Source organism: Cupressus sempervirens, chromosome 10 (assembly GCF_028749045.1).
Source record: "Cupressus sempervirens isolate cs-2001-9-10 chromosome 10, ASM2874904v1, whole genome shotgun sequence".
In the NCBI taxonomy this organism is placed as follows: domain Eukaryota; kingdom Viridiplantae; phylum Streptophyta; class Pinopsida; order Cupressales; family Cupressaceae; genus Cupressus; species Cupressus sempervirens.
The window spans coordinates 721,672,887-721,699,050 of NC_143127.1; the positions used below are offsets into that span (position 1 = coordinate 721,672,887).

The following is a 26,164-nucleotide window of genomic DNA, read 5'->3' on the forward strand; positions in this document are numbered from 1 at the left end:
TAAGTTTTTGTTGATCAGTTTTGGCAAGATCATTACAATGGTATCAGAGCCACAAGACCTGCCATCTTGTGGGAAAATAGAATATATGCAAATTGATTTTTATCCAAAAATGTCAGCCGGGAATGAGTAAAAGACATTATAAATTCAGCCATCCTATTGGGTACAGTTAGAGGTTGATTCAAAGTTTAGTTGTGGAGTTATAAATGGAGTTATGTTGTTTACAGTTCTCAAATTTCTATCACAGGGGAGAATAACAGGAACGTTTTATAGGAATTGGTGGTGGTAGTAGGAAATTTTATTTTTAGTTTGCTGTGCTTTTGGAGTGACCAATACTCTAATTTTTGTTTCCTATGGATAGGCATAGGAGGACTGGTAGTTCTAGAAGTAGGTGGAGTAATGAGGAATTTAGCACGAAAATGAAAGCCTTGTAGGGGAGTATGGAAAAACTTAAGGTTCATCAACAGAGGCTGACGGAGAGCTTATTAGATCCAGAGATAGTTGAGAGGACAACGAAGTATATACTTTCTGCCTTTAGAAGGCTGACATTGAGGTTGCAGGGAAGGGATTTTCAATTTTCTCCGATAGGTGTCCATGATGCAAATGTAATTGTATTTAGTACGAGACCTACTAGTCCTATTTGCAGTGTTGATTTACCCTTTTTACAGAGATCAGTCAATGTGTTAGTACCCTTGGTGGATAGCGGCACTAAGCTTCAACACGTTGAGGCCCCTAGAGTTGTTGAAGTTAGTGCATAAACAATTGATGCAGTTATTACTGTTGATACTTTAGGCTCTCTTGAGGAGGGAATTATTATTGGAAATTTGTATAGGAGTTGTCATAGTGTTGCTCCAGTGCAGGAGGCAGTTACTTCCTCAGGTGGGACTGATGCATGTGTGAAGTCACCTAGCTGTGATGTCGGTTATTTGGGTGTTACAACAGAGTCAGTAGAGGTGGGTTCATGCTCTAGCGTTATTGATTCACAGTTTGACATAGAGTCATGTGTGCAAAGTCAGGTAACAAGAGTTGAGACTCTATTAGGTGATGGGGATGCAGATAGTGTGGACACCTTTGGTGATTTTTTGGATGATGTTATGATTTGTAGTGGGTATGATACCCCTTGTTAGATATTTTGTGACAACACTTATGAGATTTTAGATGAGTCCTGGAATCAATGTTTATAGGATCTTACTATTGAGATGGAAGCTGAGACATGTGTGGAGATTGAGATTGCGAGGGCTTCTATTCCTTCAGGGAAGTTATCTAAGGTACATAGTAGTTGTATCTTAGATGTAGAGTTGCACAAGGACAATAACACATATATGAGTGATCTTGTGGTGGACAATTCTGATTTAGTTTCCTATCACAGTACAATTAGTAAGACGAAGAGCTTGCATAGGAGTCAGGGGTTACAAAGGCATCATGTGACTTCTCATGTGAAGGTGAGTTAGTGACATTTATTCATCTCTAGTTTGGGTTCGCCAGTGTCAGATGAGCACGGAGATAGTAGTTTTTCCCTAACAGAGGTTCACGCGCTTTGAGAGGCTGCTAGGATCTTGAAACATAGTTACTCTCAGTTCGTTGATGATAGAGATTACCTTTTGGAGTGGGGTTGCACCTGCTATGAGGCATTGTTAGGGAAAGAGGAGGTGGTTGAGCTCACCTAAGAGCTTGAGGTGATGGTGGACTCTCTTCAGTATATACTCAGTTGGCTCTTCAGGAGTCACAGTCACAGTTGGGTGAGGTTACCATTGAGTTAGAACGGGTACAATCAACACCAGCCCCAGACCCTATTCAGTTACATATTGTGGTTGGTGGTGAGTTTTTTTCTACGGTTGAGGATGGGGGATGTGATGATGTGGCAAACATATTCGTCCAGGATGAGTGTAGTATGTACAGAGGAAGTGAGAGCATCAGTGGAGGTGAGATCTCATGGTGATTTGCTTCCGTCTATTGGAAGTGAATCTATTTCTTCTTTTCATACAGTTGGTAGCATGGGACAGTTTGCATTGTCACATTTTCAGAGAGATCAGCTATGGATTGCGAGGGAGCAGACTGATGCTTCCACATATAATTTCTACTGTACTGAGTCATTCATGGAATATTTGCTTGAGAGCTCAGATTTGTAGGAGGTTTCATATAGTATATCTGAGGGTGCTCTCATTCAGGGCTTTCGTGCTTTTTGACAATTGGTGAGGAAGATTGTAGAGACCTTGGCTACAATGCTTCCCAATAGGATTTGGTGGTTGGGCTTGCTAAGGGGTTACCCAGGGTCCTGCCCGACCAATAGTTCAGAGTCAGAGATTGGAGCCATCTTTTGATTTCTAGTTTGATGACGATGAGCCCTTGGCAGAGATTGGGAGTTTTTATCAACATTATACAGTGAGGAGTGCTCATCACTTTTCTCTTGACCCATAGGTGGAGGACTTGGTTTTCAGTGTTATGGATGGTGACAGAAGGTTTGGTATTCATTACACCCACAGAGGGTGTATTTCTCCGCTAACGGAGGGAGATTATGAGATGCAAGGTATTGGGAAACAGTTGGATGTGCAAGTGATTGAGATGAATCAAAATCACAAACGGATGACCCAACTGATTTCAAAGTCGAGATTCGAGCAGAGAATGATATCACTTTTTCTAAGAGTGGAAGGTGATGATACAGTTGTAGCTTAAGATTTGCGAGACATTTCTTATGAGACATTGCATGAGTTGGGGACACTTGAGGTGGAATGTGATGAGGATTTATGTCAGGTTAAGTCAGATGATGCAGTTGTTGGCATGAGTTCCCTAGGACATGTATTTGATGGCAATGTAACAGTAGTGGGAGGAGCATGTGATGACACTGTCATATCAGCAGCCACTTTTGTGTCAGTTGAGCCATCCATTGAGTTTAGCAGCATGCATGTGGTTGTATATGTGTGCTTCGATGATAGTACACTTGTTATTGTTGATGAGGTGAGCGATGCAGTGAAAGAGATATGTCACACTATCGATCAACAAAGTGTTGATGTTCACTTCATGGATAATCCTACATTTGACATGGATGCAACATTGTCTTATGACAATCTGTTGTTTGAGTTTGGGGTTGATCACTCACTTGCGTGGAGTTGGGCTCAATTTCCACCATCTGTAAAGATTCAGTTTTGTGTTGTGGCAGTTAGTAACGTTCCTATGTCCATAGATTTTCACATGGCTACACCTATGGTTGATACAGTTGGCATGAGTGCATATGGTTCTCCTATAGCTATGTCTCTTCAAGGGATTGTTAATCTAAATTCCAATCCAGTTTACATTATATGGCTGAGAACTAGGATGAAGATATTTCTTGTGGGGAATTCTTATGGTGATATTCTAACTCCTACATCATTAGCACAAGTTTTGAGTGCTATACTGTAGGTTATGTTGTTGGTCCTGATGATGTTAGTGGCATGCAGTTGGTTCAGTGTTAACAGGGGTATCAGGTACTACTTCATTTGGGATCCAGGTGGAGGTTGGAGTTTACTATTATTGCTGGATTGCTTGAGGGCAAGCAATGTCGAGAAGGGAGGACTGTAATGTCCCCATTGTTTGCCAACATCAATATTTCAGGGATTAGCCTAATATTGGATCCCCGTAGGCTAATGAGGATAGTTAGAGGGTCTTCTAAGGAATTGTTCATCTCCAACATTCAGCGATTTATGGATTTGGCCTTCGTTTGATGTCATTTAGATTCCATTTTCCATACTATGTATAGTAAGTTAGGGGTAATAGAGATGAACCCTTTTTATTTTTAGAAAGTGTATTTGGTCACATGGGGAATTATGAGAAGAGATTCCTATTTCAGACGGCATGGCAATCAAACAAGTATTTCAAGAGAAATTAAAGTTTAAGTGAATTAAGTGATTTATTTAAATATTTTAATGTTATAAAGTTATAAAGTCACTTAAGTGACTAAAAGACGAAATTGACTTTTAATCCCACATTGCCTAGTTGTTTGTGTCTTCTCTCATATCGAGGTTATAAAAGCGTGGAGCTACGTTGGGATTGACACAACGAATATATGCTTCTATACAAATTTTAAACTGGTTGCTTTAATGTGATTGGATATTTTTTCCAAAAGACGAGGCCCCTAAGGAAAGTAGTGAGACTAGACAAAAACCTAGTGGCTCACATTGCGATTTAAGGGACTGGAAGATTGATATGAGAGTTTTAAGACAATGTACAAGTATAAGGTGATTGAGTACCCAGAATACAGTTGAGTTATCAGTGGAAGGCAAGTAGAAGTTACATTCAAATGGAAGCCGAACAATCCTCTTTAAATGTAAGTACTGTTCCTTGAGAATTAGTATTTTGTAGTAGTAATTGGTTGGCGTTAGAACAACAATCTTCTGCAGTGCAATATTGCAATATAAATCTGCAGATTGCGTTAAGGTGTATAGGCATATCTTAGTTGCCAGATTGCAAAGACATCTGTGACCATTATCAGACGTGCTTGGGTGAAAGTTTAAAGTAAAGCCGTGGGAGTTAGACTATCCTGTGTTATAGAGATCATCAGAGCTACTGCACAGAAACTCCACGAGCCACATACACCAAAGAGTATTCAATCGACAGCAAGAAGTTCTACTCAGATTGCAGATTAGCATGAGTCGGCATGTGATTTGAACCGAGTTTGGCTGTCGAGTGATACATTATGATATTTGGGAGTTCAGCTGAAGGTTGCAGGCAAAAGGATTGACTTCAACATCAGTGTTTGAAGATACTCATCAGTAATAGACGGCTTCCCACGTGAGACACAACAATCCGGTGCAGGATAATCACCAATACGTGGAGTTCTAGTGGACATGAGCATGACAACAGGCTTATTTCGCATATCAATAATGCCAACTTGCTGGTGGCATACCAGGTTTTTGATTTGAATTACTAATGGATTGTTATTAAATGTGAAAGATTGTATTTTTGTCCAAACCGATATATACATTTTGTTTGGTTCAATAGTAAACTGTTATGTGTAATGGACAGTAGGGGAAAAGTATGAAAATCCGGATTGTATCATAAGGATTAAAACTAAACTTAATACAGTATCCTGGAAAGCTTTATCATTTTCAATGATATCACAATTTTACATCTTAGCTGCACACCAACTGTTTGATAAAATTCACAAGTCTAGATTTAGGTTTTTGTTGATCAGTTTTGGCAAGATCATTACAGTGGTATCAAAGCTACAACAACTGCCATCTTGTGGGAAAATAGAATATTTGCAGACTTATTTTTATCCAAAAATGTCAGGTGGGAATGAGTAAAAGACATTATAAATTCAGCCATCCTGTTGGGTATAGTCAGAGGTTCGTTCAAAGCTTAGTTGTGGAGTTATAAATGGAGTAATGGTGTTTACAGTTCTTAAATTTCTTTTAGAGGGGAGAATAACAGGAACGTTTTATAGGAATTGGTGGTGGTAGTAGGAAAATTTATTTTATTTTCAGTTTGTTGTGCATTTGGAGCGATCAACACTCTAGTTTTTGTTTCCTATGGATAGACATAGGAGGACTCGTAGTTCTAGAAGTAGGTGGAGTAATGAGGAATTTAGCATGAAAATGAAAGCCTTGTAGGAGAGTATGGAAAAGCTTAAGCTTTGTCAACAGAGGCTGACGGAGAGCTTATTGGATCTAGAGATAGTTGAGAGGACAACGAAGTATATAGCTTTTGCCTTTAGAAGGCCGACATTGAGGTTGCAGGGAAGGGAGTTTCAGTTTTCTCTGACAGATGTCCACGATGCAGATGTACCTATATTTAGTACAAGACTTGCTAGTCCTATCTGCAATGTTGATGGTGGACCCTTTTTACAGAGATTAGTCGATGTTTTAGTACCCTTGGTGGATAGTGACACTAAGCTTCAACACGTTGAGGCCCCTAGAGTTGTTGAAGTTAGTGCAAAAACAATTGATGCAATTATTAGTATTGATACTTCAGGCTCTCTTGAGGAGGGAATTATTATTGGAAATTTGTATGGGAGTTGTCATAGTGTTGCTCTAGTGCAGGAGGCAGTTGCTTCCTCAGGTGGGACCGATGCAAGTGTGGAGTCACCAAGTTGTGATGTCGGTTATTTGGGTGTTACAACGGAGTTAGTAGATGTGGGTTCATGCTCTAGCGTTATTGATTCATAGTCTGGCATAGAGTCACGTGTCTAGAATCAGGTGACAGCAAAAAAACTCTATTAGGTGATGGGGATGCAGACACTGTGGACACCTCTGGTGATTTGTTGGATGATGTTATGATTTGCATCAGGTATGATACCCCTTTTTAGATAATGGGTGATGACTCTTATGAGATTTTGGATGAGTATATTCCATTTGCCCGACTTAACAAGGCATCAAAATCAATTAATGCAAGCACATGAAAGGATCGATTAATATTTCAAGTTCAAGAACATTTTGTTATCTTTGTTATTTCTGTGCTAACATATATAGATTTTGGAGCAAATCTATTCTTTGACATTAGTGTTCATCCTTGCAATGAAAAGTTGTGCATCAATCAGCCTCATATTTGAAATCTGGTAAGAAACCTTACATGGTATCAAAGCCTTGTTAAGGAGAGATCTCATTAAGTTTAAGAGATCAGATTTCACATTAAATTGCAGTCTCTCATTACTCTTCAAGAGGATAAACATGTTAAGATTCTAACATCACCTTACAAGTGCTGGTAACTTTGAATCCTAGAAACTTCGTATAATGATGCTATTAAAAGAAAACAAGTTAGAATCTTTTGTAAGAGAAGAAAAAGAAGCTAAAGATGATCCAAAGAAAAGTCAGTGGATCGAAAATAATGAGAAGGCCTTGAAGATAATCGTGGATTTCGCTCGAGATCACATAGTGCCTATTATGGCAAAACATGCGAGAACATATCGCATGTTTGAAGCTCGTGAAAATGCATTCATAGTAAATAACACTGGTAGAAAACTTGCTCTTAAAAGACAAATGAAGGAGAAATAGTGAACGCCTTCTTCACGAGAATCATAGGATTGAGAGATCAATTATCTTCTGTCAGTTATGAGATTGACACCAAAGAGTTATATCCCTAACAACGTTAGGAGGACTACCAAATTCCTGGGAATCCTTTGTACAAGGTATAAGTGCAAGATCTAAAATCCCAAAACTAGATCGATTGAGATTTGATTGTCTTCAAGAAGATCGAGATTAATGATTAAAGGAAAACATAAAACCTTAGATGAAGACATTCACGTTCTTAACACCAACTCTCATAAGAAGGGTAAGAAGAACATCAAAAGGAAAAGAAACTTTCATGGAAAAGGATAGTCAAAACAGAAGAAAGACTTGTCCAAAATTCAATGTTTTAGATGTGATCAATATGGACATTATGCACTAAATTGTCTTGATCGATCAAAACTTCAAGCATCATTTGCCAAAACTAATAAATCAGTCAAAGGTCAAGATTCTGAGAAATATGCCTTCTACTTAGCATTGTCTAGTCAAATATCAACCAAGTCCAACACTTGGATAAATGATAGTGGATCTTTAAGACACATCACTGGTATCAAGATAACCTAGAAAGCTTGCAAATAAAAACAGATGAAGAAGTTGCAATTGGGGATGATTTTGCACATTCTGTAAAAGGAATTGGGACCTCCACCATCAAATTGAAATCCAAAAAATCTATTCAGCTTTCTGGAGCTCTATATGTACCGGGTATTAAAAGGAATTTAATATCTATATTTGCACTTGAAGATGATGGTTATAGAATTACATTTATGGAAGGTAAAGTACTAGCATGGACTAAGAATTCAACTATACAGAAGGCTCTAACAATAGGAGTATGACAAGGACTATTATATGAGCTTTGGACTAAGACAAATCTGGCACTTGTTCATGAGATTTCAGATTCAAATGAAATATGGCATAGAAGATTAGGTCATATCAACTTTCGTGCTCTTAACATCCATCGAGAAGTTGGTAACTGGAATGCCCAAATTAAGTCATATTCACAATGAATCTTGCAAAGGTTGTGCCTTGGGGAAGAACACTAAAAAGTCATTTCCTCATAGTTTGAGCAAAACTAAAGATGTGCTAGAACTAGTGCACTCTAACCAATGTGGACCCATGTCTACACCATCCATAAGAGGGTTCTTGTACTATGTGATATTTGTTGAAAATTCTTCAGGAAAGAAAATTAAAATTCTTCGAATAGATAATGGGAAAGAATGCACTACTGAAATATTTAAAGAATTCTACAAACTTGTTGGGATTAAGAGGGTGTTTACAGTTCCTTACAATATTCAACAAAATTGAGACGCTGAAAGGAAAAATAGAACCATTGTAGAAGCTGCTAGGGCTATGATATATGATCAAAACTTGAGCATGTCATTTTGGGCTGAAGCTTCTAATACAATAGTCTATATTCAGAATAGATGTCTCACTCACGTTTGGACAACAAAACTCCCGAAGAAGCATTTTCAAGAATGAAACTTGACATTAGCCATTTAAGGATATTTGGATGTCCTGTGTATATTCATGTACGTAAAGAGAAAAGGACAAAGTTAGAACCTACTGGAAGAAAAGGAATTCTTATTGGTTTTAGTGAAATTGTAAATGGGTATAAAATTTACATACCTAGACAGAAACAAATAGAACTTAGCAGAAATGTCATCTTTGAAGAATATATTTCTTTTAAAAGAGCCAAAATCTCAGATGAACTAGATATAGATGAATTATCTTGTTTTCTAGAAGAGACTCCTACTCTTGAGATTTAGAGGGAGTACCCTGAAGAGACTTCGAATGAAAATGAGATCCTTCTTGAGACTCAAGAAGAGAGTCTTGATAATAATTCTAAAAGCCCACTTTGGGCAAGGAAAATTATAAATGAAGGAGATGAATTTGCAGCACCTTTAGGGACATTCAGAGAAAGCAAAAGACCTCGAAATTTAACATACAATGCATTCATGTGTAAGATTCCAAACTCTGAACCTTCTAATGCTTCAGAAGCACTTAAATATCAAATTTTGAAAGATGTAATGGTGGAAGAGTATCAATTCATACTAAAAAATGATGTTTGGGATATAGTTGCTAGACTTAAAGAAAAATCTGTTGTTTCATCCAAATGGCTCTTCAAAGTTAAGTATGCTGTAGATGGTAGCATTGAAAAACATAAAACTCGTTTTGTGGCTAGAGGATTCTCTCAAAAGAAAGGAATTGACTTTGAAGAAACAACCAAAAGGATTTTTCACTCATGATGCTGCCTCCTATGTATGTAAATTGAAAGGGCTCTGTATCGAGTCAAATAGGCTCCCCGAGCCTGGTACGAAAAGGTTGATAAATATCTTCTAAGCCTTGGATTCACCAAGAATGATGCTGATCCAAATCTTTACTTTAAAGTAACTAAAGGTGATATGTTGATTCTAATTCTTTATGTTGATGACCTTTTGATTACAAGAGAAGACCATCTCATTAATCAGTGTAAAAAGGATTTGACTTAGAAATTTGACATGAAGGACATAGGGATTCTTCATTACTTCTTTGGATTGGAAGTTCATTAGAAGTCTGAGAATATCTTCCTACATCAAAAGAAGTATACTGTTGATATTCTAAAAATATTTGGAATGTGGAACTGTCGACCTATGTCAATACCTATGGAAACCAATTTACACAAGCTAAAGGAAGCAAGTGTTGAACCCAGACTAGTTGATCCCACTTTATACAGATAGATAATTAGATCTCTGATGTATCTTGTGAATACTCGACTTGATATTTTCTATGCTATAAATGCATTAAGTCAGTTCATGTGTGAACCTTGTGAAATACATCTTATTGCCTTGAAGCATATATTAAGGTGCCTCCAAGGCACTATTGGGTATGAAGTTAAGTATGAGAATACCAGCTTAGAGTTCAATGGATATATTGATTCTGATTGGGCCGGAAGTGTGAAAGACCAAAAGAGCTCATTAGAATGTTTCAGCATAGGATCAGCTATGATCTCATGGATCTGCAGGAAGCAAGCTTTAGTTGCTCAGAGTTCTACTGAGGCAGAGTATATTGCAGTAGCAATGGGAACTAGAGAAGCAATGTGGCTTTTAAAATTGATTTCTAGCTTATTCTATGAGCCTATGAAACCTACCACTATTCATTGTGATGACCAAAGTTGTATCAACTTACTCGTGAATTAGGTATTTCATGATAGATTAAAGCATATAAAAATTCATTACCACTATGTAAGAGACAGTGGAGAGAAGGGCTATTGAGTTGGAATATATTAATACAAATGATCAAATTGCAGACATTCTCACCAAGGCTCTTCCTAAAGTGAAGGTTGATCATTTCAGAAAGAAACTTGGTATTGTTGAAATGTAAGTTTATGAGATTGAGTCTCAACTTTGTAAATTTGTATTATTTTTAATAAAGATGTTTAAAGTGTAAACTCTTTTGTCATATGTGTGACTCTATGACTTATGGGCCTACCCTATGTACATTATCAAAAGGTGACAATCTTTTATAATGAAATGTTGACTCTACTATTATAAAGTGACAACTTTATAATTGTTAGACTACTATCATGATGAATATCATGTGACTTGATATTCATGGACAAGTCATGATAGTTAAAAGAAAATGTTGATAGATATCATGTGATGTGATATCTGTAGAAGATCAGTATGTTCAATTTTATCATGGTGGATATTATGTGACATAATATCTATGGATATACCACGATCTCTTATGGTAGATATCATGAGACTTGATATCTATGTAGACACCGTAACTAGAAAGAATATCACGAGACTTGATTTTCTTAAGTATATCATTGTCTAGATGATATCACTTTTGAAATAAGGAGAACTTATATATATATGCACTTTGTCTTCCCTAGCGAAGAGGGAGAGTTAAAGCATGTAGCTTTAGTCTGACAATAACTGTGATTTGGATCTATATATACATATGTATATATGTATACTAGTATGATATATATATATATATATATATATATATATATATATATATATATATATATATATAATGATAGTATATGTAATTTTGGATATGATTGATACGGTTGAAACCAATGAATATATATATATATATATATATATATATATATATATATATATATATATATATATATATATATATATATATATATATATATATAATTTGAGATCACATCTCAGACATAATCAAAACTTATTATGATTCCTTTGATTCAAGATCATTATCGATCTATATATCGGGCTGCATATGAATCAAGCTAATTATGATCAGTTATACATGTATAAGACTTGTGTTAAATCTAATTTAAATTGAATATGATAAACAAACAATGAATTGGTTTAATGGTGAATGGTCATGTCTCCATTCAGAGACATGCCCATTCACCCTTACACCTCTCCGTGTTATATGTATATTCAATCTGCCTGACATAACTAGTCATCGAAATCAATTAATGCAAGCACATCAAAGGATTGATTAACATTTCAAGTTCAAGAACATTTTATTAACTCTGTTATTTCTTTGTTATTTCTGTACTAGCATATACAGATTCTGGAGCAAATCTATTCTTTGACATCAGTGTTCATACCTGCAATCAAAAGTTGTGCATCAGTCAGCCTCATATTTGAAATCTGGCAATAAACTTTACATAAGAGGAGTCTGAATTTTACAATGCTAAAACTGAAACAATCAATAAGGCTTTAGGAGGAGAAAGTCATAACGAGACGGTGACATTGCTTAAGGACAATTCTAGAGTAGCCATAAGGCAACTAGAACCGTTGGAGGTCCTCCACAAAGAGCTTGGAATTTGGTTATAAACTCACCCTAAGGATTAAGTGTGAAATAGAATGCGACTTAGATATTCTCTACTTTCATATATATGTGTGTGTGATTGTGTGCACACATTTATGTAATCGCCTAACACAGGTGCAGGTTTATTTATCTGGAAGAAAAACAATACTGAACAGTTAACACTGGAAGAGGGTGTTGATTTTAAAGCAGAAATAGCACAATACTAAGAATAAATAGCACAAAATATAAGACATAGTTTTACCCTTGGAAAGCCCTTCAACTTGAGAGTAAAAACCCAGCCACACCAACATTTACTTTATTGAATAATAATAGGAGTTTGAATTTTACAATGCTCAAACTGAAATAATAATAAATTCTCCTTTGAGTCTACAGGCACTTAACAATCAATACAAGGCATACACTAACCAATAATATTAAACCTGCAATATATAAGACTCTGCTAATAATACTGGATATTACTACCATTCATCACCACAAGGAACATACAAAGGACAAATAACTTCAGTGCCGACACATCCCACACTCTTCAAATATTATACAAGATTAAACCCAACTACCATACAAAAGACAAAACACTTAATTTAAAGACTGCTGTGTCAAATGAGATTGCTACTGTTACACAAGAAGGTACTCTTCAATATCATGAACCGATTGTCCATTTGATGCCTCCAATGTATAGGTATATGAAATGATGATTTAATCAATTTCTTGAACCGATTGATCATATGACTAGTTCAAACATTAACTAGTATTGAGAACAATAGAGAATGAATAAGAGACGCATCACGTCAATGCAAAACCAACAAAATTTCAGAATCAATAACAATCTTAGCAATTGGGAGAAAGATATCCTTTGGAGTTTTATCTCCAACACTCGCTCTTAGCTAGGGAGGTATCTTTCCAGAAATCCATGTCATGGTATCTCAAAACATGACACCTACAATGGTTACACCCATTTGTGAAAAGATTTTTATCACAGAAACTAACAATGTAATAACATCATGTAATCACTCAACATGACGTTCACCATGGCTACTCCCATGTGTGGAAAGAAACATACAAGTTCTCATCACGAAATCACTCAAATGTATGTCATCATGGCATCAATCAACATGATGGCCGCCATGGCTGCTCCCATGTGTGGAATGAAGTGTATACAAGTGCCCATCACAGGATCACTCAACGTGATGTCATCATGGAGTCTCTCAACATGACGTCTACCATGGCTACTCCCATGTGCAGAAAGAGCAACATGTCTCAATGGCTCTCACCTCATACTTATACATCTTAGAGAAATATGCATTAAAGATCAACATCTCTCAAGGGCTTTCACCTCATATTTCTCCATCTTAGAGAATATGCATTAAGGAGCAACATCCTTCAAGGGCTTTCACCTCAAATTTGTTCGTTTCAGAGAAATATGCATTTAGCGTATAATAAAGCAACTGATATCATGACTCCCTCTTAGCAAGGGCAACATTCTCACATTGGAATGACAAAGAGCTTCGCACAAGTTTGATTATCACAATAAATCACAATTGGCTCCAATGTTTGACCAAACAAAGAGCTTTTGAAGCTACATTGCTTCTCGAGTTTGCTGATCCTCTGCAATGGACTTGGTAGTCTTCATTTGCCACTCAAGCTCCCTCTTAGTCTTCTCTTTGGCTCATCAAGCTTATCTCTAGTACATTGCATCTTATAATAAGTAGGTGGAGGCTTGGGCACAGTACGGTATCGGATACGGGTACAGGTACAGCCAATTTTTGAGACCTCTTATTTGGGAACGGAAAATACAACATTCTTAAAACATATATATATATATAAATTTTCAGTCATTAAAGAAGTTTTTCATTATAATGAAAGCAATATGAACACATAATTGATAATTGCGACATATTCCAAAATACTATCGTTAGATATAGTTTTATTATTAAAACGAAATTCAAATACAAAAATAGTTTGGTAGAATCACATGCTATCAAAAATATCATCACTGTTCTCTTGAAACTCGACATCTAGATCATCAAGATTCTCTAAAGAGTTAGGATAGCTGGATTGAGTAAGACCACCACCTAGACTCTCAAAACCCATTGACGATTCAGGAAAGGGTCATTTGACCATGTTAGAATTCTCAACATTGAGGTTGAGATATGTCAATGCATTTATAGATACATCAATGTCACTTATCTCAGTTTGTACATCCCAAAGTCTATTGGGTCCTTTGATGTAGTCTGTGGAGGAATGTGACAATAGACGAAGATTAGAGTGCACATAGACAAGGTCCTTTGCTTTGCTGGCTGCCAACCTATTTCGTTTCACAGAATGGATAAAACCATATGTACTCCAATTCCTCTCAGATGCAGAAGAACTAGAAACCTGCAATAAAAGAGTTTATATTATAATTTATAAGTTACAATTACAAAGACACAAACAATCAAAAACATTTGAACTGAGAAATAATTCTTATTAGAATAATTAGTATAAAATCAAACTTGTGATAGAAGCTTGATTGCTAGCTTTTGCAAATGTGTAGTCATGGCACCATGGAAGTTCCACCACTTTATAGGATCCATTTCTTTTTTATTTGCCATTGCATCAACATCTGCATAAGTTCCATCAGAGGAAGCAAATGTCCCAAACTCATCTCGAATCTCTGCAACAACTCTAGGATCTGTAAACATTTTCTTGAAAGCTTTTTTATATCCTTCAACAACCTCAACATCCCTATTTGGTGCTGTCCTATTTGGCAATGCTAACATATCAGCATGGTAGTACTTAGGGTTTAAAGCATATGCCAAAAGTTGCAATGGAGTTGTCATTTTATCCCATTACATCATATATTTGCTTATAAAAAAATTCAGAGGGATCTTGCTCTTTTTCTATAATAATATCTCTAACTTGCTCCACCATTGTATCTATGCAATCATAGATGTCACCTAATATTGGCTTATCAGTATCACATTGACAGATTAGGGTGTATAGTGGCTTAGTAAAAGATAGTAAATAATCTATTTAAGCCCACCAATCCTCATCAAGAATTAACCTCTTGACATTATATTCTCTATTTGTTTGTGATTGTCTCCATATTGCCCAAATGTCACTAATCACCATACTTTTCAAAGCTTGTTTGACATCAAGAAGCCTTTTAAGAATAATGTAGTGTCTAGCAAAGTGTGTCTCAACCACCTTCAATTAAAAAAAAAAAAAAAAAAAAAAAAAAAGACATTTTAAAACCATATAAATCTTAAATACATTTCAATAGAAAAAAAAATTGAATATTTTTGAGAGAAGACATTTACCCTTAACAACTCTAGCTTAGCGAATTGTCTATAAATGGCCCGTGACATGTGACGATTACAAATAAACATCTGAATCTCTTTGGCTTCTTCATAAATCTTTTGTATCCATTGAATTTTGCCAATTTTTTGTAGCATCAAATTCAAAGAATGAACTACACAACGAGTCCAAATTTTTCGATATCTTGCCTCCATGACCAACCCAACTGCTCTGCATACTTTTGCATTATCTGTGATGACTTGAACAACACTTTTTGGCCCCACCGATTCAATTGCTTCAATTAAAACGTTGGCAATAAATTGTGTATCTTTTTCTTCAGCCTTTCATTCCATTGCTCTCAAAAACATTGCCCCCTTTGGGCTCATTGCAACCACATTGGTTAGTGGCCTATTTCTAGCATCCTTCCATCCATCACAAATGATGGAAACTCTTGAAATTTTTCGTGAATCTCGAATCACTTGCAACTGTCTATCAATAATCTCTTTTTCTTTGATCAAAAGAGTAGTACAAACCTTCTTATACCCTGGGCTTTTGTATCCTTTTGGAGCTTCATTAATAGACCTGACCATCTCTTGCCAGTATGGCGAGCGAACCACATTAAATGAAATTCCATTCGCATATAGACAACGTGCAATACTCTGATTTGTATCCTCTCGACTTTGCAAATTAAATGCCTTTTCAAGAGGTCCTAAATTACGCCTTTTGTCACTAGCAGATGTTCTTGAAGTTGGATACAAAGGAGCTCTATTGAGACTTGACCTTTGTGTTGACTTTAGAACTTGACTATTAGCTTCATCCTCTTCTTTTTGGTACTTTGCAATCTTCTCAAGTGACAATCCCTTCCCTGGTTGACCATCAACCTTTGGACTAGGGCACACTTCACATCTTGTACCTTTTATGTGACAGAGGTGTCCACGAACCCTTGTATAAGAACTGTTATAATCAATCAGACACTCATGACACCTCCATTTAAAACCTCCACTGCCTTGAAATTTCTCAATGATGGTTACATGCTTCCATAATGGATATTTAGCATCTGGTTTGATCCACTTGTCATTTTTTGATGCTCTAACATGTGTTGACGATGACGCCATGATTAGGTTCCTATCACCTAAAAAAAAAAAAAATTAGTAAAATTATGAAATCAATAGTTAAAACAAATTCACATTAAGCTATAAAGCACAAATTTAAAATTATAAAATATTTATAAAATGATTAAATTAAATATATGTGCAATAATTTTTATTTCAAATTTAATTTTACAAGAATATAACTTTGAAACATAAATCTAAATTATTTATTAATTAAAAATAAATTAAATATACTCAATATTAATTAATTTAGTTGAAATATAAATTTAATATTCTAATGGTAACTATACAGTCTAAAATAATTATTAGGCTTTATGAATTATTAAATATTATTACTATAATTAATAATACTATTTAATATTTATTAATTTTTACAAAGTTTTAATTAGAAAAAATTAAAAATAAATATAAATATAAAACTAGTTTAAATTTTAATAATTATAATTGTAATTATAATTATAATTAAAATTTATTTTAAAAACTAAATAATATTAATTTACTAAAATTAAACTATTAAATTTTATATTTATTTATTCAATTTTCTTAAAAATAAAACTTAGAAATGTAAATTTAATTTTAACTATATAAAAGATAAATCATTAACATATAAAACAAAAATTAAAAAAATCAAATGCAGAAAACAATTGACGAACAAAAATTAAAAAAATCAAACACGAACTAAACAATTAACGTTACTTGTATTCAGCAATTACCGAAACGCAATGCGATGAGAACGATGGGAAGAAGGCGGATGGAATTGCAGGCGCAGACACAAGTTGGAGCAAACGCCTCTGTAAAACACCCAGATGACCAAAAATGAACTATTCAGAATGCCAAATGAAAGTTTGAGCTATCAATCGATTGAGGGATCCATTTATAATTTTATAACTTCATATTTTTTGATTTTTCCAGTAAATCTGTACTTAACTCGTGATTTGTCTAATCGCTGGGAAATAAATGGCAATCTAGTGTAAATGTTTCTTTAAATTGACTTGGAAAAAAACGACATTCTATTTTTGCTTGCCTTTTAAATCATAATGAACTGAATTTTTTTCGAATGACTGAAGAAATTCGGCTTGATTTTTTCCGAAATTTATTTTCCCCGTTTCTGGCGCAGGTTTAAAAATGGCATTTTTCCGAAAATGGGCGGAAACGATTTGCTCTCGTATTTCTCCATTTCATATCCATATCCGTATCAGATACAGTAATACGCGTATTAGAGTTTGAGGGGTTGCGTTTCCGGTAACCTTGGAATTTTATAATGCTCGAACTGAAACAATAATAAATTCTCCTCTAAGTCTGCAGACATTTAACAACCAATGCAAGGCATATGCTAACCATATTGAACCTGACTGCTAATACTACTGCCGTCCATCACCGCAAGGAACATATAGAAGACAAAATAACTTCAGTGCCAACACATCCAAATAACTTCAGTGCCAACACATCCCACAAACTTCGAATATTATGCAAGATTAAACCAAACCACCATACAAAAGATGGACACTTCATTGAAAGACTGCTGTGTGAAATAAGATTGCTACCGTCACACAAGAAGGTACTCTTGCATATCATGAACCGACAGTCCATTCATTGCCTCCAACATATAGGTATATGAAATGATGACTGAATCAATTTCTTGAACTGATGGAGTGTATGACTAGTTCAGATGTCACCAACTAATATTGATAGGAGCAGAGAATGAATAAAAAAAACACATCACATGAACGCAGAACAAGCAACCTCAGAATGAAAAACTATCTCAGACATAGATGGCTACCTCAGAAATTGGTAGAAAGATATCTCCCGTTGCTATATGATAAAATAGGGAACATTATGGCCATTCCAAAGATAGATGAAGGTAATGACAAGCATATAACATGTGGCATTATCCTTTCATAGTTAGAATTGGCTTAACAATAGCTTTAACGCCCGACAACACTTATGGATTTGGCACAAAATTTAATTTCTGTGGCATCTAAACAAGGATAACACACCTCATAAACAAAGTTCAATTTGCCAAGGGTACATAATTGCCAATTTCAAATGTTTCTACTTTATTATCATATGACAGGATTTTAGCATCATGGCCATTTAATTTGCTTTGATCAACTCCTAATGTTCTCACTTCTTCAAACTTCCATTTAAATTTTTTTTTGCTAAGACCATATCCCATGCATTCTCTCTTCTTCACGATACTTCTACTCTCTAAATCAGGCTCACAAATTACCCTGTGCTCTGATGCCATTATAATATTATAAGAGATAAGTATTGAAGTCTTGGATGGTTGATTTTCATCAACCTTAAGAGTTCTATACAAATTGACAGGTAGAAAAGGCCGGATGATCTATGCAATAACTACCTTCTAGAAACTATTAACAAATAAGTCAGAGATATTAGTTGGATATTCCAGATATTTCTAACAATTATAGATTCGTAAACTTTCCTTCTTTGACAAGCTCTACCAATTTTTTTTAATAATTACACTAGTTTTCAATTAGATCAATATTTGGGAGTCATAAGAATTTGACTTGTACCCCACAAAAATTACACACCAACATTCTAGGCATGTCTAATGCCCGTCATGTGTCATAATCTTCAGGTTCTTCAAGCTAGAGATGTCCAGTTTTTTTTAGGATATTTTGTGAGAGGTGTAAAAAAATCTGGCAGCTCCAAATATGCTGAACAATATGAAGAAACTTCTGTCATGCATAAAGTAGCTGCTGGAGAAGAAGAAGGCGCATTTTTATTGGATATTCAACCTGTTGAAATGGGTTTGCAAAGTCAGACTCTGGAAGCAGATTTAGTACTGTGGACTGTGGGATCCAAACCTCAGATTCCATCTATGGATTCATCTCTCAAGGGCCAAGATTTTCCTTTAAATGGCATGGGACAGGTAGAAATTGAAGAAACCCTTAAAGTAAAGGGCCATCATCGAACATTTGCAGTTGGGGACTCTGCAGGTTTGAGGGACCCCTCTGGAAGACTTCTTCCATCTACGGCACAGGTAAGTTGCCATTATTAATTAAAAATCTTAGAGTTGTTGCAAGGAGAATTGTGTGTAAATATAAGTTGCAAATGTCCTGTTGGATTTTTTTAAAGAAATTATCTTGGTTTACAGGTAGCATTTCAGCAGGCAGACTTTGCTGGTTGGAATCTTTGGGCAGCAATCAATAACAGGCCTCTTCTACCATTCAGGTAGTATCCACTTGTTTTCATAGTACCGTTTGCTTAAGCAATGATTCCATACTCCTTTGCTGAAGCCTGAAACTATGTTAAAACATTTTGAGCAGGTTTTCTAGAAGAGAGCGAATGTCTACTGACTTGATCATCTATTAATTGCCTCTTAAGAATAATTATATGATTTTGACTTGAAATTTATATTCTCATTTCCACTCTAAAAATGATTTGGACGAGTCAATTTATGAGAACATTATGAGTTATGGAGGTTTCAAGAGTACTTTGTATGATAGAAATAAAATAGAAAGAAGGTAACCATGATTTTCAGGTGAGTTATGCCAAGCTGTAATGAAAACATAGTTTGTTGGTAGCTAAGATTTCCTGTTATTATTAGTTTCTCCAGAAATTTGGGTATGTGAAGATTTTTTTAGCATGGAGGTTCATAACAAGTGCTTGATCCTAGGAGCTTGGTAAAGACATTTGAAAATATAATACGAGTCAGTGCCAAGTAATGCATAAATGACAAAGGAAGGTGACAACCCTGACAAATAGTTAAGTGCTTGAACTTTTTAGTATTGTTATCACTTATCAGTTATTTTGTGAGGATTAATAGAACAGACTCTGTTATTACTTAGAGGATAACCCCCAATTTTAGGACATCAAGGCTTTACCAGTTCAGGTTATTTACTTGCACTTCAAACAATGGCATTGAGGGCCAAGTATAAGTACGTAAATTAAATTTTATAGGCTTCTTACCTGTATGATTTAAGCATGCCTTTTATTGATAATTGTTGGAATTTTGTTGCTACCATTGGCGCATGCACATGCGTTTGTTACAAATCTTGTACCCCATCTTGCTTGTACAAGCATGCCAGCACCTAAGGGAAGAAGGAAAAAAGGTGGTCTTGGATGGGGCTGATATATTCACTAGATTGAGATGCCATCTAGATCATTTTACTTCCTCTGTTCCCAATGTCTTTATGTTATGATTTATCATTTGCAAGGCAACACAAAATAGAATAGTATGTGAGGGTAAACCTCTCTTCAAATTTGTAGGGGAAGATCCTTGGAAGAAAAAATATTAATAACCCTAATAGCAGGCTATGAACAACATATACCAGTATTAGCACTACGATTTTCTCAACGGGGGGTTGCATGAAGTGAATAACAGAAATGAGATTCGTCCTGTTTTTTTATCTCAAGGAGTGAGCACATGACTTGAAAAGTTGTTATCCTACGAACAAGGTTTTTATATAGTGTGAGCAGTTGCAATTAGGTGAAAGAAGCAACTAAGCTAAAACAACTAATGCTTTCTAACTGGCTGGAAACAGAGTTCAGCTGATCCACATATACAAGAATGGGTAAACAAACTACTTCTGACACATTGATCAGTGAAAGATACGAGGAAAATGAAACAACTAAAGGCATAAAAAGTTAACCCACTGAACTATTGTGTTTACATGCGTTCCTTAGTTGAGTGATAATATCAATACAAAATGCTTGACAACATGGTTCAGTTTCAATTTAATCAAAATAATTACAATGTAATGTTCACTTTGTAGGTTTAAGCACCAAATAGGGACTCCTATCCTATTTTAATTACCGTAGTCTAATTGGTAGGAAAAAGGAAATAATTAATCAGTTAAATTAAGTTGTCCAAAGTTCAAATGACTTTTCATCTTATTGATTATTTTATTTTTATAAAGTTGAATAGTTAAATTAATTACTTTATGGTGTAATATATAGCCCTGGTGTGCCTTGGTTTTCTGTTTTCTTCCTTGTTGATAGAATGAGATAAAGAAGAGAAAGGTGCAGATTTACAAAGCAGATAATAATGGAAATAACTTGCAATTTTTTAAGCCCAAATCAACTATAATCTGAGAGTATAAGGCAGATATAGAACTGATAATACCCAGATGGTCTAATCTTCTTACAAACATTAATAAGACATACCCAGTTTCTGGATAGAAGTATAGAATACTGCAACAAGAAATAACCAGCAAGTGAAATGCTTCAAGCCCTAGACACCTAGCATAATGGCTTCCAACTTGGACATCACGAAGTAGATGAACTGTGATTATATCAAATGCCTCCTAAACCTCAACTAGTAGTCACCTCAGATATCAAACACCCAGCCTCCAATGGTCTCATGTCTCACCTTGAGAAGTATGGCCAGCTCAACTGGTATGATCAGCTTATAAAAAGAATATGGCTAGCTAATAAACACGAACAGCAGAAAGGCCTCTCTGAAACTTCCTTCATTTGGCCCCCCAAGACCAAATAAGCAATGCCAATTTTAACAATGTAAATCTAAATTACCACTAAGCTGAACCATGTTTCCTGTATGTGAAAACCGAGAATCCTCCATATTATTTCTCAATAATGTGAAGAATTTTGCCTGCAAGGGGTTTTGTCCTCACAGACCTGAGAAGTACAATTTCTCCAAAAGCAACAGCAATATCAAAATATTAAAACTCAATGTGTCTAAAATGAACTCCAAAATTGCCTTTTATAGCCATCCTAAGAGGGTCAATGTAATGTCCCCACTTAGAAACAACTGAATATATCTCTAAGTTGCTATATTCAGATACCTGTATAGTCTCCTTATTTGAACTATTAGAGTTTTGGGACTAATAACTTCTATTGCATGAATTCTCTTTACATTAAAACCTTTGCAAATGCAAAGTTAATTCCCTTAGGACTGCGTAAATCAGATTGGTGATCAGACTGGAGATACTTATGCTCACCTAATTATATAAATCTTATTTGCGGAACTGATGGATTGTAGTGAGAATGAATTGTTGATATACAGGATAGATTCAGATATGCTAATATGTAGTGGGTGCAATATAATTCAATCTACAGATTGTGATTAATCTTTTCTATATGAATCTGGTACTATGTGTTGCCCTTATTTGATATTGACCAAATTTCAAACTTTTATCCATGGGTTGTGAACCCTTTATATGTATTAACCTCTGTAATTTATTATTATGATGATTTGTGGAAGAAGATTTGTTCAGGATTTCACTATGAAGATGTTTACCGTCAGGACATTCTTGGAGGACAAAAGTCAAAAACTCAGGCTTCATAGGTACAGCTGAGTTATTGGTTTCAATGATAGATAAAGGATGAGGAGAATAGTATGATGGTTACAGTCACATGTATGTGATCACTGTGACAGTCAAAGGCCAGTTTTCTGGAAGATTTCTTGTGAATAACTGATGAACACATGAGTATGACTTGAAGAAGAATATAAGAGCAGAGAAATAAATACTACACACCATTATTTAAAGATGAATCAAAATGGAGAATCCTTGATATGGTTTTTATTTTATTTTGTTTTTCATTTGGGATAAAGACAGTACTATGAGCGAAAATTATAGAGGAGACAGAGAAAAAGCTGTTGGACATGAATTTTCTGTGTTTCATGCCATGTTTGGAGGTAGTTACTTCCCACCTCACACAGTTTCTTTATTCGAAGGAATGGAATTGATGACAGTCAATCTTATTGTAGCATCATGGCTCATTACTTAATAACTTTTCCATCAGACAGTTCCTAGATCTAACACGGACCCAATCAACTTTCCGAGCTAATGTAGACTTCTTTGAAGTCCGAGTGTTGTTGGGTGGAAGGCAAGATACATGACCCTGTCCAAAGGCCGAATATGGTTCAAGAATTGTTTACACCACTGACAAGTTACGAAGTTACAACTCGACCTGATTAGCCTCTCAAATAGGATTAACAAAGTTTCACGTCTGCTGCATGGTCAGAGAATCAAGAGTTTCTTGGAACCCTTGAACCAAAAATGAAGGGCCTGCAAGTTCCAATTTTCATGAGACTTTCTGACAACAAAGACATTTGGGTTAGTATAAAGACTGCTTAAATATATGACTTCCCTGATAACATTGCATACAAGATATGGAATCACCACCAATGCGATGTCAGGATGGAATTTCATGTAATACAATGACAGTAAAACAAGGGACGCGAAGTCTTAAGCACGCCATGAGGGCACTATGAAACAAAGAAGTTAATATCATGGGATACATATGTATACACAGAGAGCATAAATATATGTGCAAAACATGGGCTCATTAGATGATGTGATGGGAAGTCAGCAACATGATATCCTGAATTGTGTTGTGCATCCTATAGGCAATCTCACTTTCTGAGATGATGGGGAGTACATTGTGGATTTAGTTGGAAAAACTAGAGTTTCTATGTGAACCTTTATCAACAACATTTCTTAATTGATAATTGCTTCACCTTATCCGAACTTGTGCAAAATGGAAGTTTGAAGATAATGACAGGAACTTATTGAACATGATGGATTCCAAATATTTTGATATCAAAATCCCTCTCAAGTATGCATACAAACACCAAAATCTTTGAGTGATCTCATGGGTACCATGGCTACACAAAATATAAAATACCTCAAAAAAATACTTTCTTATGGTTGGAAATCACTGTTGAATCATGTAGCTTTGGTTCAGACAATAGCACTGATCATATAAGAATATACTCATGTATATATACATGTCGATATGATTTGAATATCGATGTGTATGTATGCATGAATATAATCTGCATTATTATTGTGATCACAGCATTCAGAACCGACTGTGCATATAGTTATTGTGTTTATATCTGAGAATGATCTCAGCATGATCGTATTTATTCTGATCATTATCGATTGCTTTAGACTTTGTTAAGTCTTGTAATCATTAGTTTTGTTATGACTAAATCAAATGGGTGTGACCATACCACCGATCGGGTGTATCGGTGAATGGTCATGTCTCCATTTGGAGACATGCCCATTCACCCATACACCCAACCACCTTTGCATAAATATGTATGCTGCCTGATATTGCAAGCATCGAAATTGATTAATGTAAGCAGATTGGAGGTAGTGCTGACATCAAATCTGAAGGAAATTGTATCTCATATTTGCATTGAAATTATAAATAATTGTGGAGCACATCAGATCCTTCGTTTGCAGAGATTGTACTTGAAACAAAATATACATTCATCAGCACTGTCAGAGAAATCTGTAATAAACTTTACATGGTATTAGAGCAAGGCTAAGGAGAGATCACATTAAGTTTATAAAGATCAGATTTCACTTTAAAGTAAACAGCCTATTCTCTCTACAAAGATGACAAACGTATTGAGATTCGAACATCACCTTGCAAGTGCTGATAGCTTCAAATCATGGAAACGTCGTATAATGATGTTACTAAAAGAAAACAAATTGGAATCTTTTGTACGAGAGGACAAAGAGGAACCTGAAGATGATCCTGAGAAATCAGAATGGATCGAGAAAAATGAAAAGGCCATGAAGATAATTGTGGACACTGTTTGAGACCACATAGTACCTATTGTGGCAAAACATACAACAACATATCGTATGTTTTGAGCTCTTGAAAATGCATTCATAATCAATAATACAGGCAGAAAACTTGCTCTTTAAAGGCAAATGAATAATGTTAGCATGAATAAAGGAGAAACTATAAATGCTTTCTTCATGAGGATCACAGATTTAAGAGATCAATTATCTGCACTTTGTTATGAGAATGACGATCAAGAATTATCCTTAATAGCACTAGGACTTCCAAACTCATGGGAATTTTATGTAGAAGGAATAAGTGCTAGGTCTAAAATCCCAAAATTAGATCGGTTAAGATCAGATTGTCTTCAAGAAGAATCGAGATTAATTATCAAGACAGAACACAAAACCTTAGATGAAGACGTTCAAGTTCTTAACACAAACTCTTATAAGAAGGGAAAGAAGAACAACAAAAAGAAAATAAACTTTCATGGAAAAGGGCAATCTAGACCAAAGAAAGACTTGTCCAAAATTCAATGTTTTAGATGTGATCTATTTGGACATTATGCAATAAATTGTCCCGATTGATCTAAACCTCAAGTATCTTTTGCAAAATCTGAGAAGTCAAATGAAGGACATGAATCTGAGAAATATGCCTTCTATTCAACATTGTCCAGCCAGATTTCAACCAAATCTAATACATGGATAGTTAACAGGGGATCTTCAAGACACATCACTGGATATCAGGATAACCTAGAAAGCATGCAAATAGAAACAGATGAAGAAGTTACAATTGGTGATGATTCTGCACATTTAGTAAAAGGAATTGGGACCTACACCATAAAATTGAAATCTGAAAGTTCTATTGAACTTTTTGGAGTTCTTTATGTACCAGGTATTAAGAGGAATTTAATATCTATATCTACACTTGAAGATGATGGTTATAGAATTGCATTCATGGTGTTGTCGGTGAAATGAATAGTGTAGCCGACGGGTAGAGTAGTATCCCAACGGGTGCGTGACGCTTGAGTCGCCCCTCCAAAAAGGTATATGTACACGTTCGAGATGGACTTTAGAATCATCATTGTAGTCATTGTGTTTGGATTGTAATCATTGAGTGCATATATGAATAAAGTATCTGTTCTGCATGTGTTAAGCTTCTTACCTTGTACGGTATTCTGAGTGCATATATGAATAAAGTATCTGTTCTGTATGTGTTAAGCTTCTTATCCTATAAGCCTCTGGAGTTCTATATGTATCGGGTATTAAAAGGAATTTAATTTCTATATCTGCACTTGAAGATGATGGTTATAGAATTACATTTATGGAAGGTAAAGTACTAGTATGGCCTAAGAATTCAACTATAAAGAAGGCTCTAACAATAGGAGTAAGACAAGGACTTTTATATGAGCTATGCACTAAGAGAAACCTCGCACTTGTACATGAGAAATCAGATTCAAATGAAATATGGCATAGAAGATTAGGTCAT

General features: G+C 35.3%; 1 protein-coding gene across 3 annotated transcripts in view; it reads left to right on the forward strand.

Moving 5' to 3' along the window:
* Window positions 1-26,164, forward strand: part of NDC1 (NAD(P)H dehydrogenase C1) — a 247,301-nt gene that overhangs the window by 158,598 nt on the left and 62,539 nt on the right. For all 3 annotated transcript variants that reach the window (XM_089804470.1, XM_089804472.1, XM_089804471.1), the window contains 2 exons: window positions 18,768-19,172; window positions 19,287-19,363. In XM_089804470.1, the coding sequence (XP_089660596.1) occupies window positions 18,768-19,172; window positions 19,287-19,363 (482 nt within the window). The remainder of the gene's footprint in view (window positions 1-18,767; window positions 19,173-19,286; window positions 19,364-26,164) is intronic.